Source organism: Notothenia coriiceps, unplaced genomic scaffold (assembly GCF_000735185.1).
Source record: "Notothenia coriiceps isolate Sejong01 unplaced genomic scaffold, NC01 NC01_scaffold00020931, whole genome shotgun sequence".
Lineage (NCBI taxonomy): Eukaryota > Metazoa > Chordata > Actinopteri > Perciformes > Nototheniidae > Notothenia > Notothenia coriiceps.
In genome coordinates, this window is record NW_011353632.1 from 154,553 (window position 1) to 168,628 (window position 14,076).

The window sequence follows — 14,076 nt, forward strand, 5'->3', positions numbered from 1 at the left end:
GTAACCATATGAGACAAATTAAGAGACAGCAACACGCAAAAAAAAGAAATTAGGATTGAAAACAGCAGCTATAGTTTGTGTGTGTTGACTCACAGTCACAGTTTGTGTATTGATATCTGTGATTGGAACATCTCTGTAGGTCACAGTCATCAGAGGGGGGAAAACCTGTCCGTCCTGGGTTCGGGGAACCAGCTGGAACCTACCAAACACACGGTTGATTAAAAACCACTTCTCAAACAGTTACAAATAAAAGCTTTGACTATTTTTCTTTTATATGAAGCTGAAGTATTGGCAGCCAACCTTATTTTGACACTGCTGACTACACGGATGACTTTGGGCAGGGAACTGGTGCTCTTCTCTCTTCCACTCAGCGTATCGACAACAAACACGCGTCGAGACAGGTACCAATTCTTCATGCTCTCTGCAAAATGGCAAATGTATTAAAGCAATGCGCGCGCACACACACACACACACACACACACACACACACACACACACACACACACACACACACACACACACACACACTTCAAACAGAATAGAATCCCACCTTCGTTGATTAGGCGCCCATTGTATTGCTGGTTATAGACCAGTGTAGGCAGGGGGAGAAGTTTTCTGTTCTCGCCTCCACCAAGATCCAAAAACACATCATAGAACAACGGCTCCGGGTGGGCGTCCAACAAGTGTGCTACTGAGAGATCACACTATACACACACACACACACACACACACATTATATTATATTACAACTGGGCATCGCAAGATAGTTTGTGCAGTGTCCCTGAGATCAATTGAAAGAACAGATACTCACACTCTCTTGGTAAGCAGTGCCAAAGCTGAAGGCTGCAGACTGTCTGGAAGTTGTTCCTGGACAAAGCTGAAAGAAGAACAAAGGTGGAAAGGTGTAATTATCTATATACTATGTATGAAGCACTTAACACATTTCAAAATGTTTTCGATCCAAAATGTATATGTTCAAGCTGTCATGATTGATACTTAAGGAAATGTATGAACATGTGTAACCAACATGGCTGGGGAAACTGGGTAACAAAGTATTTACCAGATACACCTAAATGAATATGCTTAACAAACAAGCATGGAGTCAACAATAACAAAGGGCTTTTGTAATTCAGTTTCTGGTCAACTCTTCTATATTGAGGGAAATCTCAACTGTGCAATCTCTTGAAGTCAGTCTTTTGAGAAGAATGACTTTCGGTTTCATTATTGGGCCAATGTTGTAAAACTAGGCAGTTCTAATCATATATTAAAATATGTAACACTTGTTTTTTGTTTTCAGGTGTAAAATCCTTTTAATAAGTCATTTTCCATCTTACCTGGAGATTACCTGCTCCTACTTGTTCCCATCTGAGGAACTCTCCTCTGACATTATACACAGCAGCAAGCAGCCTAATGTCCGTGTTCTGTCGGACAAACAGAATGTGTCAGATAAACAAAACGGTTTAATGCTGAATTTGTAGAATCTTTAAACGTTGATTTCATTGTGATAACTGGAGAATGATTCAAGTTCATCACTGACCTTGTTTCTTCCTCTGAAACTGAACTTAATGGGAACAGGATCGGTCTGAAGCACTCGACCTGCCAGCCCAGGTTCGTCCCCGTAGTAAAGCCACGGCAGATTAACTCTCCTAGAGACGAAGTAACCAAAATGCAAAATAATTACAGTATATGGTTAGAAATCATGCTATTTAATCCATAACTTGTATAGATGGCACAACATATACACATACTGTGTGCCATGATAGTGTTGGTTACCAGTAAGAGATGTCTTGAGTTGAGCTTAAAGCAGCCCGAGATCTGAAGATGGTGTTAAAGAGGCCGCAGGCGTCGGTGGAGACGCTGCTGAAGGAATGCATGTTCATCACACACATGTTCCCAAGAGCCTGACATGCCGTCAAGTTGGAGAATACCTGTAACAATACAAAACTGTTTATGAAACAGCTGGAATATACACAGAAAGTTAAGAAAATCCTCTTCTCATAAAAGTAAAAGATCTGTATGAGATACAATCTGACAGCACAGAAAATGTGTTCTAAAAGCTGTTTTAACAAAAGACAACCCTTTCTGTATCCTTCTATTTACATGTGGACATTTATGAGATGCATTTTCGCATGAATTTGCATTTTTTTATTTGAAAGGCTATGAATTGTCATAAATACCAACAGCTATCACAATTGCAACAATTAAGTTACAACTCCACATTGTAAATGGTAGAATATTCTTGCTGTCCGAACATAATGTTGGATCAGTAAAATAAAGAGTTAGAAATTACAAGGCAGGCTGCTGACGAGGAGTACAGGTTTTTGACAAACCAGGCAGACTGGACACTGAACTTCTGCAAGGGGAAAAAAAGCGGAAAACACCAATCAGATTGCATCAATATAAACAAAATTGAGTGAGCAAGTGAGAGAGGAAAGGGAAGACTCACCAGCTGAGCATAGTTAACACTGGGATTCACATTAGTGGAGAGGCTGCCTGAAGGGATACATAGACCTCCTGCCTGCAAATCACATACCAACCAGTGAAGATGCATTAATGAATGAGTCTGATACTGAATGGTGTGTGTATCAAATCAAGTTTTATTTATATAGCACATTTATAAATGATTTTTGGTCGAGCCAAAGTGCTGTACGTATAATAAAAATAGCCTACAGTAGAGACATTTTACAGCTAATACAACAACACAGATTGTTCAGAATATGTATGATGAGTCTGGAGGAGGGTGTGAGGAAAAAGGGTCAGCAGGGCTCACCAGGACATTAGGAGGGTTACACACACAGGAGGAGTTAATGAAGGAATCCTGACATCTCTCACACCTGAAAAACAAAGTATAAAAACCTTACATACTGTACTATCAATCTTTTCTTATCACACTAGGGATGCTAGAGACACGCAGTTAACACTCATACGCCATTTATCAGAACAAACCACTTGTGTGAAAGAGTTTTATCTGGCATTGTAATAATTATGAGGTTTTAAGGGTTAGTGCTTATGAGGGCCACAGAGGGATAAAGAAAGGGAAGATACAGCAAGACTGTAGGTCTGCTGTGCAAGGGTGACACACAGACTAGAATCAATATCCCTCAAAAGGGGATTGTTCCGTTTTCATTAAAAGAAAGTATCTAACATAATAACACTTTTCTGTATTCTACATTTTAAAATCAATGATAAATCCCACGTCCAACCTTTTAAACTCAAATTGTAGCAGTGCTCGCCTCTTAAATTAGACTATTGGACTATTGTAACTGAACATGCTTTAATGCATGAAATGTAATCAGTCTACAGGACAGTACAATACATGGATTTGCACTGACTAACTCAGATGCCTTGGACGACTTCTTGAGTGTGAATATGTATGAAACTGAATATACCAGTGTTTCGGTTGTGAGGTATTGGTGCTGTACATACTTGTCTCCACTGTAGTTTGGCACAGTCAAACCAGGGGTATTTCCATTACATATTTCACACCTGGCCTCATCCAGAAGGTTTCCATTGGTATCTCTCTCCACTGAAAAACAACAGCCCATATTCAGCCTTTTTTTTTACACAAAATGCTGCTAAAATTATAGCACGCACTTTTAACATTTAAGACTTTGAGAAGCATGTTTGCTATTCATGACTGGTAGTGTCTATGGTGACTCACCCAGGATATTGCCTGGTGGGCACTGGCACTTCCCCTCATCACTGAGACTGCCGGGACAGCGGACACACCCAAACCCATCTGTAATTACTGCCTATAATGAGAGACAACTTGTCAACAAAGCAATATTACCAATGGGATTGCAATTGTGAAGTGAAAGTGAGATGCATTATCGAAAGTATAATGTGAGATTAACAGCGATTGCCAGGGGAATTGTACGTACAGGTTTGTCAGTGGGACATTGCTGACATGTGATGGATGTCTTGTCGGTTATGAGAGTTTGGTAACCAGTTTTGCAAATGCAGCTCAGTCCTGCAAACAAAAGGAGAGAATTTATGCTGATTAGAGGAAACAGGGATTGAAGAGGGGTACGTTTTTAGATATTAGTTATTGTGATATTTAAGGTAATGGGCTCATGCCTCAATTCGAGGAAATACTTGCTATAAATCATGACTTATAATCATTATGGAGTTTTACCTTTTGATGAACTAGTTAAATAGAAAAAAGGACCTACACACATATAGAGTAATCATTAGATTATGGAAAATATTAACAGTAGGCCTACCACACATTTGATTTTTTTGTGTGATCTAAACTACTGTGAAGTATGTCCATAATAGATGACAAGACTTTAGATCAGTCAGAAACAATGTTATCGTATATCTCCTTAAATAAAGCATTTCGGCACAGAGGCATTAATTCAAACGTCAAACTGTGCATCCTGTTTGTAGGTGGATTTCCCCATCAATACTTTTATCTAAGCTAACTAGCCTTTTACTAGCTAACTGTTACCCAGTTCATTGTGGATTTGTTGGGTCGTGGATGGCTGTTCGAGTCATTTTCGAGTTAATTATTTTTGATAAACCACACGTTTTTATTGGCATATATATTGTCAGTATGCTACATGAGTTGTTGTGTGGTGGTAACCTACCTGTTGTGCTCCGGAGCTGATTTGAACCGCAGCTCACACACGAGAGACTTGAGATATCGAAAAATGTGTCCCCACTACAGTCTGAAGGAGACTTGAAAGTAATGACAAACTGCTGGCAATCAAAAATATCTATGTATACAGACAGAAATAATGTTATAATAGGCACTTTGTATCTGCTAACAACAGACGGTAGCGTCCCCGTCGCCATGGTAAACAACGGACCTTCTTTGTTTTTTTTTTACCCACAATCCTATTCAGCATGCGTGATGACGTCGTGACCAGTTCACGTGTGCGTCACGTTTTACCTACTGAATTTAATCTGTAAATAATAATAATAATATGAATACATTTGAAGCAATACAATACAAATACAAGTTATCTGTGGGTTTCTATTTGAATAAACACATTTAAAAAGGCCCTATTCAATGCAGTGTCTGAATGTACTTGTACGTTGTGCTTTTAACCTATATCTCAATATTGTACTGCACACTTTTCCTCCACAACTAGTTACTGCAGGTTTATGTTACTAGAACCTCATAAAAAATCCACTGATAAATTATGATATATTGTCATGGATTAAGCTACCTAGCAGTAAATAAAGACATTAAAATTAGCTCCATTTTAACCAGCTGCCACGTAAAATATAATCAATTTATATTATACTCAAGACAAATAATACTTATTCTGCCAGTCTATGACTAACTATTAATTGTTAGCAGATGCTTTATAATTATTTAAAAAGGCTAGTAACTATGTACTGTGGGATGTGTGTTTTAACCTCGAAGGCCTTGTTAAGACACAATGAAACTCATTTAAAATTTGAATTGCATTCATCTTTGATAGAAGTGTCATGATTGCCATGCGATACACTGAAAAGTCTCTCAAATGGTCTAACTGTTGACCTTAAACTTACAGTGAAGAAACTATCTCCAGACAATCTCCAGATGCAAAACTGCCTTATCACAGCAAGTCTCACATACTTCAAATCTACAACCTTCATGCAGTCTTAATGAATCCAATAAAGCATGTTTTCTTCTGAGATACCATCCTTCTGTGCAGTATCTTTATAGGTACATTTAATTAAAAAATATAGACTTTTTCTAAATGTGAAGCGTGACAAGGGCGTAGGAAAGAGAAATATGTGCACCACTTTACTAAGGCTAAGGCAAAAGTGGAAAAAAATATGGATACAAAACAATACAGATTGTGTTAGTCATAATATGTAATGTTGTTGCTAAATAACCTTTATTTGCAGTAGGACATTTTTTTAACTCTGTTGACTGGAAAGATGTTTTGGTTCACCACACATTGAGTTGTATGAGTTTTGGCAGGAAACGACATGCTCTGCAGCTGCATCTTATTCACTTCCTCTGAAGTCTGTTATTATGTATGTGGTATTGTGTTTTTTTAAATGTTGTTTAAGCTTAATGATCTCAAAGGTTGAGACTGAATCATAAGGTGTAAACATGACATTTTTCCTCAGTGCGTGTGGATCATCGACTGTCACTGGTAGGGACAAAAGAGCTCTGCAGAGAAAAGCAACCCATGGGGCTGGCTGGGTGTTATGATTTTAGTTGAACTGAAATAAACATTAATTTTGGACTGAAGAAAAACTTTTGTGCAGGTGAAATGCATATAAGATATGTGATAATGTGTGGCGTTTCCTTTTTAGTTTTCCTGTGTGCCTAACACAGTTAATCAATGTGTAAATCAAGTTCTGTTCTGACCTCACTCCAGTCCAGTAGGTGGCGGAAATGCGTCACATACAACAAGTATAAAAAGGGGAAAACCAAAACCAGGCTCAGACCAAAACCAGATTGACTGAATAAACCGCATTCTTGAGCAACAGCGGGGGCGGTCGGATAGATACATAAAGAGAAGAGGAAGTGTTTCAGCAACTAGTCGAGGCTAACATGAGAGAATGCAACAGCAAAGCCCGCGAAGAAACAACTATTTACAGTCCATGCTGTGGTGAGTAGTTGAGCTTTTCACGGAGACAGAAAAGTTTTCTACAATTCCCGGGCTTTATTTTCCTTTCAGCGGTGCGAACAACACACCACGTGTTTTCGTCATTGCCGAAATCTCAACAATTAGCTTTTGCATTTTTTTAGTTTTCACCATTGTTGTCTTACTTTTCAGACACCATCTCACTGGGTGTGAAAAAATGATAATCCTGCGCTTGCAAGGTCTTGATGTGAAGGCAGGCACTAAAGATGTACGGAGGTTCTTCAGACGCTTTCACATACCTGACGGAGGAGTGTACATCGTGGGAGGAAGTCTGCAAGAAGCATTTATTGCATTTACTTTAGAAAAACATGCACAGCTTGCTTTGCGGTACACCGGAAGGTTACTAAAAGGTTCTAAAGTTAGTCTACACCTAAGCAGCATGGCAGAGCTTGAGAAAAAACTAAAATATTTGCTGAAGAGGAGGAAGCCCTCCCCCCCACAGCCTCCTGTGAAGAAACATCAGCCATTTTCAGATGCTAATGTGCTGCCTTCAAATGATATCCCTTTTGATGCCAACACTCTGCCAGAGCCTCTTCATCCAGATACTTCAAATCTACAACCTTCAAATGCAGACTCACAAGACTTCAAAGCTGCCTTTCTTCTTGGGATGTATACTATCATTCAAGGTCTCCAGTCAACCTGTCCAGGTGAAAAAACCGAGGCAGAGCAAACGGTTGACTTTCCAAGAGTGGTTGATAAAATTATGTCACCAAAAAAGACACCAGGCTACGTCAGGCTCTTTGGTCTGCCAGCCTCCACTAAAAAACAGGACATCTGCCAGTTTTTCCAAGGGTTGACAGTACAGGAAGCCATCGTGAATGTTGAGTTGGGACGAAGCCACGCATGCCTCGTGAAGTTTGCAAACACACAGGATGCGTTTGATGCTCTTCACTTCAACCAGCAGTCATTGGGCCCCATCTGTGTGGAGGTGCGTGCAGCAACTGAGAAGATGTGGACCAGCGCACTGCAGGAATGTGAAGCTGCTGTTAATGTTGGGCAGAGAGTAAAAACCAAGCAAAAGCCTCTCAAGGAAAGTGCACACCACCGAAAAAAGAACATGTCTGCGCTGCAGCTCAGGAGGCAGTTTATCAACCAGTTGCCATCAAAATTGGCAAAAAAGCCAAGAGCTGACTGTGACTCCATCACTACCATATCGCCAGCTGTGGAGTACAACGTCATGGTAAACAATCTACACAAAGGGATGACCAAGACTGAAATAAAAGAGTTGTTTGGATGTCCGAACATTGCACACACAAATGTATTACATCTGCTTGACAAGGAAGGCAACAGATCAGCTACAGCCTTCCTTATATTTGAGTGCACTGAGGATTATGACTATGCAATGAATCTCAATGGCTGCCATGTGGGTTCGGATACCATTGAGGTCTCGTCAATCACTAAAAAGAGGATGAAAGAGATGATGGCCAAAACCCTACCCAGAAGTCTTGAACTTTGTCCAAATACTGGACCCAAGGGGAAACGGAATCCACTTGTGCCGAGCAATAAATCTGACCCAGCAGCTCAGACCTGCCTTTTCGTCAGAAACCTGCCTGCAGATGTCCAAGAAAGTCATATACAAATACTTTTCAGCACATTCAGACTCAAGAAGAATAATATCATTTTACTGCATAACAGCAATGGGGAGAGTGAGGCTCTGGTTCAGTTTAAATCTCCAAAACTTGCTTCACTGGCTCACAGGCTCCATGACCTGGAATTCCAGGGGACAAAACTACTTCTTACTTGCATTACCATGAAACAAATGGAGGACGTCTTGGCAAAAAACTTTGAAGCAGTTAAACATTAACGCTCAAATGCAGACATTGTGGCTCAAGGCCATAACTAAGTTTGTTTCAACTGTTACTTTGCTTAACTTCAGCAACATGTTGAGTTGTTTCTTACTTTTCAAATGTTTAAGAATATCATTAGCTCTGAACATTCCATGTATTCTAAAATAAATGTTTTTTTACTGTTCATTCTGGGTTTTAACCTTTTCTTTTCTTTTTTACTCCTCTTTAAGGAGTTAAACGTCCCATGACATGGCCATTTCTACTGATCATAATTCCATTGTTGAGGTCGACTAGAATAGATTTACATTTTTTGATGTTCCAAAATGACATTGGTTTCTCATACAGCATCTCTTTATAGTATGTGTATTCACTCCGTCCTAAACGGCTTGTTGGAGCTCCTGCCCCCCCTCCCTATGAGCCCACTGTGCTCTGATTGGTCAGCTCTCTTCTGATGAGTCCACCACCGTTACAGCGGAACATCAGTGATTGTGTTACAATGAGACCAGCAACCAGAAAATGACACCAGAAATGACAAACATGAGAATGCTGCGTGGGGTCTGGGTGCCGTGTTGGCAGGACGTTGCGGGGCTTGCTGCTGCGGACTGTTTTTGCTGGATTACTGGGGTCGTTTCCTGGTTGCTGCGTGGGGTCTGCGAGACAGCATGAAACTCAGCCTGAGTTTCATGGGGTCTGCGAGACAGCATGAAACTCAGCCTGAGTTTCGCGGTGTATCGCTGTCTCCGGAGCCGCAGCTGAGAAAAGATAAGGCTGAGTGTGTGTGTGTGAGGAGCTCCACGGATTGGTCCATTTGGACCTGGGCATGGTTAAGTCACCATACTCGGAGAGAAATCTCCAACGAGGCGTTCTGGGGCAGCATAGACAGGTCTTTTCTGTGTTAAGAGTTTTACTCGCTACAGGGTGTACTTTGAGGGTTTGTGACTCTGCAGACCGTTTACATGCAGAAAGCGCTCTCCGGTTATATTTTTCTGGCTATATATCTAAGAAAAGGATTTACTCGCAGCTTTAATGCTGCTGAAATGATAATGGGAAGGAAAAAAACTCAACAAACTTGTCATGGAGGAAATAAACTATTAATGTAGTTAAGGAAAGCTTGAAGTCATTTGATATTTTCACTGAAACTAGACCAGTTGAAGACTTGTAGGACTATATTCAGACTATTTGAGCACTACCAATTATCTGTGCATCATTTTAAAAGATGGGACAGGATCAAGGAGTAAAGAGGAGATGCCATGAGGCTAAGGACAATAGGTCGGATTTGAATCCCAGATATCTGAACACCCTGAAGATTGTGTTGTGAAAAAAGTTGGAACGAAACAAACACCTGTAATGTCATTCATTTTAATAGAACAGGGCCTTGGAAAATAAAGAATAGGCATACACTTATGTTGAGTTAAACTGGTGAACACATGTTTGTTTTACTTCCCAAGTTTTTCATCTTCACATATTCTAAAATAGATACAAACATTAAAAAAGGAAGACCACTAAGTAGCAACAAAAAATATGCCTAAAAGCATCAGTGTAAAAAAAGAAATTATGAAATCGACATTTTCAAATTTTGCCCGGTCATAATTGATGCTTGTGATTTTCATTTGTAATACTTGGGTCCCGTAGAGTACCTGGATGGACCTGCAGAGAGACAGAAACACGTTAAAATGGCACAATATAGAACAACATTGGGAAAGCAACAGGAATATGTGATACATAGAAGGTCAACAAATGACCAACCGATAAACTTCTAAATTTCAGTTCACTTCAAATGGAAAGGCTCAGAGGAGACTTGGTTACATACCTGAGAATGGATCGCTACTGCCCATCAATTTGGGGGTTTCAGAGGAGAAGCCTGTGGAGCTCATGGAGAAGCTGTTCAGACTAGAACCCTGAGGAGGAAATGAAGACAAACATTTAGGAAAAGATCAGACTCAGAAACGGGTTTTGTCAAGTAGTTTTACACATACAAGGAATTTGCCTTGGTGTATACATGGTGCATACAAACAGTTAATAAGTTAAAGAGTAAGAACCAGAAAATGAAATATAAACAATTGAAATGATTATACATTGAGATGTAGACCAATTATTTACATGCACAGGTTTCTAAATACAGATGTAATAGTAATACAGATAATACTGAGAAATATGGGCTCATACAAATCAGATCAAATGTCTTTCTTACATTTGTTTTTACTAAATAAATACAAGAACAGAAACGGGTCATAGAGAAAACAAGCTCCATACCGACGATACGCTCCTCAGTCTGTAGTCCATCAGTACATCTGTCAGTTTCTGTGTCACCTTCAGCACCAGCTGTGCGTCACTCTCATTCTCTATCCGGAAAGTATCCTTCAAATATAATTTAAGGAGTTAATAAACATTTTTTTTTTTTAAAAAGGTCCCATGTCATGGCCATTTCTACTGATCATACTGGCAGCCCGCAAACAACTTCACGGCGTATACTGCCGCCCAAAATTCCCGGCCGGAAGTCCCCGGAGTTGGACTAGCTTCAGTAGAAGCTGCTGGGACCCCAGCAGCTTCTACTGAAGCTTTCCGAGTAAATCGCCAGAACACCTCCTCATCTCCACCGCTCCCATGTTTTATTTTGTGTTGCCATAAATTAGTCCCTCTGCGTTTCTGCGCTGGGCTAATGCTAATTATGCTAATGCGAGGATAATAAAATGGTGGCTTCACAACACTTTTTTTGAGTTTTACGGGGCGTGGTTTGCAATCCGCCCAGCCAATCAGAAATATAGCTCTTTTCTCACAAGAGAGCCGCATGAGAGTCCCTGCTCTATGGAAAAGGGGGTAAAAAGGTTCTCATGAACTAATTTTAGTTCCGGCTCTTTTTGGTGTGAACGCGACATTTCGGAACTATATCGGAACTAAAGTGGGAAAAGTACTCCGGTGTGAACGCGGCTAATGACACCAGTAATGACAAACATGAGAATGCTGCGTGGGGTCTAGGTGCCGTGTTGGCGGGACGTTGCGGGGCTTGCTGCTGCAGACAGTGTGAGCTGGATTACTGGGGTCGCTTCCTGGTTGCTGCGTGGGGTCTGCAAGACAGCACGAAACTCACCTGAACTCAGCCTGAGTTTCGCGGTGTATCGCTGTCTCAGGCTGAGAAATCCAGAGTCGCAGCTGAGAAAAGGTGTGTGTGTGTGGAGCTCCACGGATTGGTCCATTTGGACCTGGGCATGGTTACGTCACCATACTCGGGAAGAAAACAATGAAAAAAAAAAAAATCTCCAACGAGGCGTTCTGGGGCAGCATAGGCAGGTCTTTTCTGTGTTAGTTTTACTCGCTACAGGGTGTACTTTGAGGGTTTGTGACTCTGCAGACCGTTTACATGCAGAAAGCGCTACATAACACACAAGGGGACGGGTAATAACCGGAAAAGCATGACATGGGACCTTTAATACAAACACGAGTAATTTTACAAAATAAATGGACAGTTAAGTTATGGAGGAACCTGCTGTGAGAAATGTAACTCGTACCAGGTAAGTGAGGAGTGTATTAGGAAGGTTGCCAGTTTCTGGAGCAGCCCCCATCAAGCCTGGTCTCTCCAGTGCCTTGTCCATTGGTCTGTTCATCTGGCTCCTCCGCATTTGGTTGCCATGGTACTCATCAGGATACATACTGACCGGGTCCTCCAGCAATCCACCCCTTCCATAGCCACCTTTTCCACCACCTGATCCAAAACTGTCTCTGATCCCAGCTGGGCGATGACCCATACCATCTGGGTAAGGTCTTTGATCCATGCCCGAGCCGAGGGACTCTTGTCTGGTCGGGTAATCGAAGCCTCCAAAGCCGGGCTCCCCATACTCTGCCCCTGGATAGTCAGAGAGAAGTCCTCGCTGAGGAGGAAACTCCCCTGAAAACCTTGAGTCGGAGAACCTGGGTCCTGAGGGACCTGTTACATTAAAATTGCATATTAGGTCAATAGAAAAACAGCATTTATCAGGGTTCGTACGAGTGCTGGAAATCCTTGAAAATGCTTGAAATTGTACGAGGTGTTTTCAAGGTTTGAAAAGTGCTTGAATTTTGGGAATGGTGCTTGAATTGGGGATAAAGTGCTTGAAATTGTAAATGCTTTACTTCGCTTTTTAGATTAAAAGAAAATAAAGAACTCGGAGCGCGCGTAATTGCTTTGCTTTTAAATAAAACAGCTCTGCTCCAGCCTTCCCACACTATGCGCGTGACCTGCAAGTGTTTTTGTTACGTGTGACCTGGGCATTCTGATGAGTGCTAGATGACAGTATGCCAGGAGGTTGCAGTTACAACGAGCGTTGGCTAGCAGAAGACAAATACAAGCCATGGCTAAGACGACGGTCAAGCCCACGAGTAGCCTCCTGCAAAGTTTGCAAAAATAACGATGCGAGAGTCTGCGCTGATGAGCCACATGAAAGGTACGCCGTATTAGAGCATTTTAGATTAGGCTAACGTTGCATGTTACGTTTGTTTCAGCTAACGTTAGCGAGCTGAATAGCGAACTCGATTGAGGGATAATAATAATTGAAGGGGACAATCATTTCAGAGGAGCGTACATATGTTATGTGCGTTACAGTCCGCCATCGTGTGGTGTTCAGAGGATGAAGCACTCACGGCATTTCGTGTTATAGTCACGAAATATAATCTATTGATTCGACACTCTATTGTATTTCTACTGGTAGTATGTTTCGTGCGTAAACCAAATGTGACTTGCTCTATGGAAATCAGTCACATTGACCGAAGACACATTTTAGTTTGTATTACTGGTCTGGGGGAAGCTCGCGAGTGTGTTTGTGTATTTTTGCGTTTGTGTACCGGGGAAACACTTACAAGAAACACTGGCTGTTGTTATGCTTGCTGTGATGTTACATTAGTCCGTTCTCTGCTTGTAATTATGCCGTTACAAGCTTCAAAGTTGTATTTATCATCTGAATTTGCCGAAAAAAGTTTAATATTCTGAAAGCCAATACTTTGTTTATTTGAAAACAGATGAAAACAAACTGTCTTTTATATCAAATTGAAGTATTATAAAAGTAAAACTACATTTTGCTTTAATCCCATGTATCTCTTCCCTTTATAGGTATATTATTGAAATATTCTACACCTACTTACTACACCTTTATATTGTTCACATATATTTAGTCTGAAATCCAAGGTGGACCTCATTTAGGTGTTCGATGGGACGTCATATGTTCAGTTAAGTTTGATCGACGTGGAAATGCTCGAAACTCATTGTAGAAAGGACTAGTTAGTAATATTTTGTATAGTATATATAATAAGACTTTTACCTGGTTAGACGTGTTACTAATGAAAATGGACAGGCGATGAAAGTGATATAAAACTACCTTATAGAAAAGATGAAAATGAAGTCCTGTAAACCTTACGTCCTGGAAATGACATTGTCTCGTAAGGATGTAGGAGGACCATGAAGATGATAAATGATTTCATTGATTTCTTTTAGACTCTCTTCAATGATATATTAGAGGTGGGAGGATCATCATTTCATAATCGTACTTTAACATCGGTGTTTTATTGTGGCGTCTCGTCGACGATATGTTTTATTCTGAGTGTTTACCATTTGTTCACTTTTTATATATAAATGTTTTATCACTATGTTACTAAAACATACATATAAACTGATGAGTTCTGTGGATGTGAATTATGTTTTTAGAAGTTTCCTTCTTTTACACAAG

General features: G+C 40.6%; 2 protein-coding genes across 3 annotated transcripts in view; one reads left to right on the forward strand and one right to left on the reverse strand.

Moving 5' to 3' along the window:
* The window catches only part of LOC104952976 (meckelin-like), a 7,953-nt gene extending 3,136 nt beyond the window's left edge, over positions 1–4,817 (reverse strand). For both annotated transcript variants that reach the window (XM_010779891.1, XM_010779892.1), the window contains exons 1-14: positions 4,590–4,817; positions 3,882–3,970; positions 3,662–3,752; positions 3,427–3,526; positions 2,771–2,834; positions 2,447–2,518; positions 2,291–2,353; positions 1,774–1,928; positions 1,538–1,646; positions 1,335–1,421; positions 812–877; positions 551–704; positions 301–421; positions 94–199 (exon numbers count right to left, since the gene is read on the reverse strand). In XM_010779891.1, coding sequence (XP_010778193.1) covers positions 94–199; positions 301–421; positions 551–704; positions 812–877; positions 1,335–1,421; positions 1,538–1,646; positions 1,774–1,928; positions 2,291–2,353; positions 2,447–2,518; positions 2,771–2,834; positions 3,427–3,526; positions 3,662–3,752; positions 3,882–3,970; positions 4,590–4,797 — 1,485 coding nt within the window. In that variant the 5' untranslated portion in view covers positions 4,798–4,817. The remainder of the gene's footprint in view (positions 1–93; positions 200–300; positions 422–550; positions 705–811; positions 878–1,334; positions 1,422–1,537; positions 1,647–1,773; positions 1,929–2,290; positions 2,354–2,446; positions 2,519–2,770; positions 2,835–3,426; positions 3,527–3,661; positions 3,753–3,881; positions 3,971–4,589) is intronic.
* A 1,592-nt stretch (positions 4,818–6,409) lies between these two features.
* On the forward strand, positions 6,410–8,569 carry rbm12ba (RNA binding motif protein 12Ba). Its single transcript, XM_010779890.1, has 2 exons — positions 6,410–6,560; positions 6,729–8,569. Exon 2 carries the CDS (start codon positions 6,754–6,756, stop codon positions 8,398–8,400), a length of 1,647 nt encoding a protein of 548 aa, XP_010778192.1. The 5' UTR covers positions 6,410–6,560; positions 6,729–6,753; the 3' UTR covers positions 8,401–8,569.
* Positions 8,570–14,076: the final 5,507 nt, after the last annotated feature.

What these genes read in the sequence shown, in the direction of transcription:
- rbm12ba (XM_010779890.1), top strand. Translation starts at nt 6,754, where the DNA reads ATGATAATCCTGCGCTTGCAAGGTCTTGATGTGAAGGCAGGCACTAAA.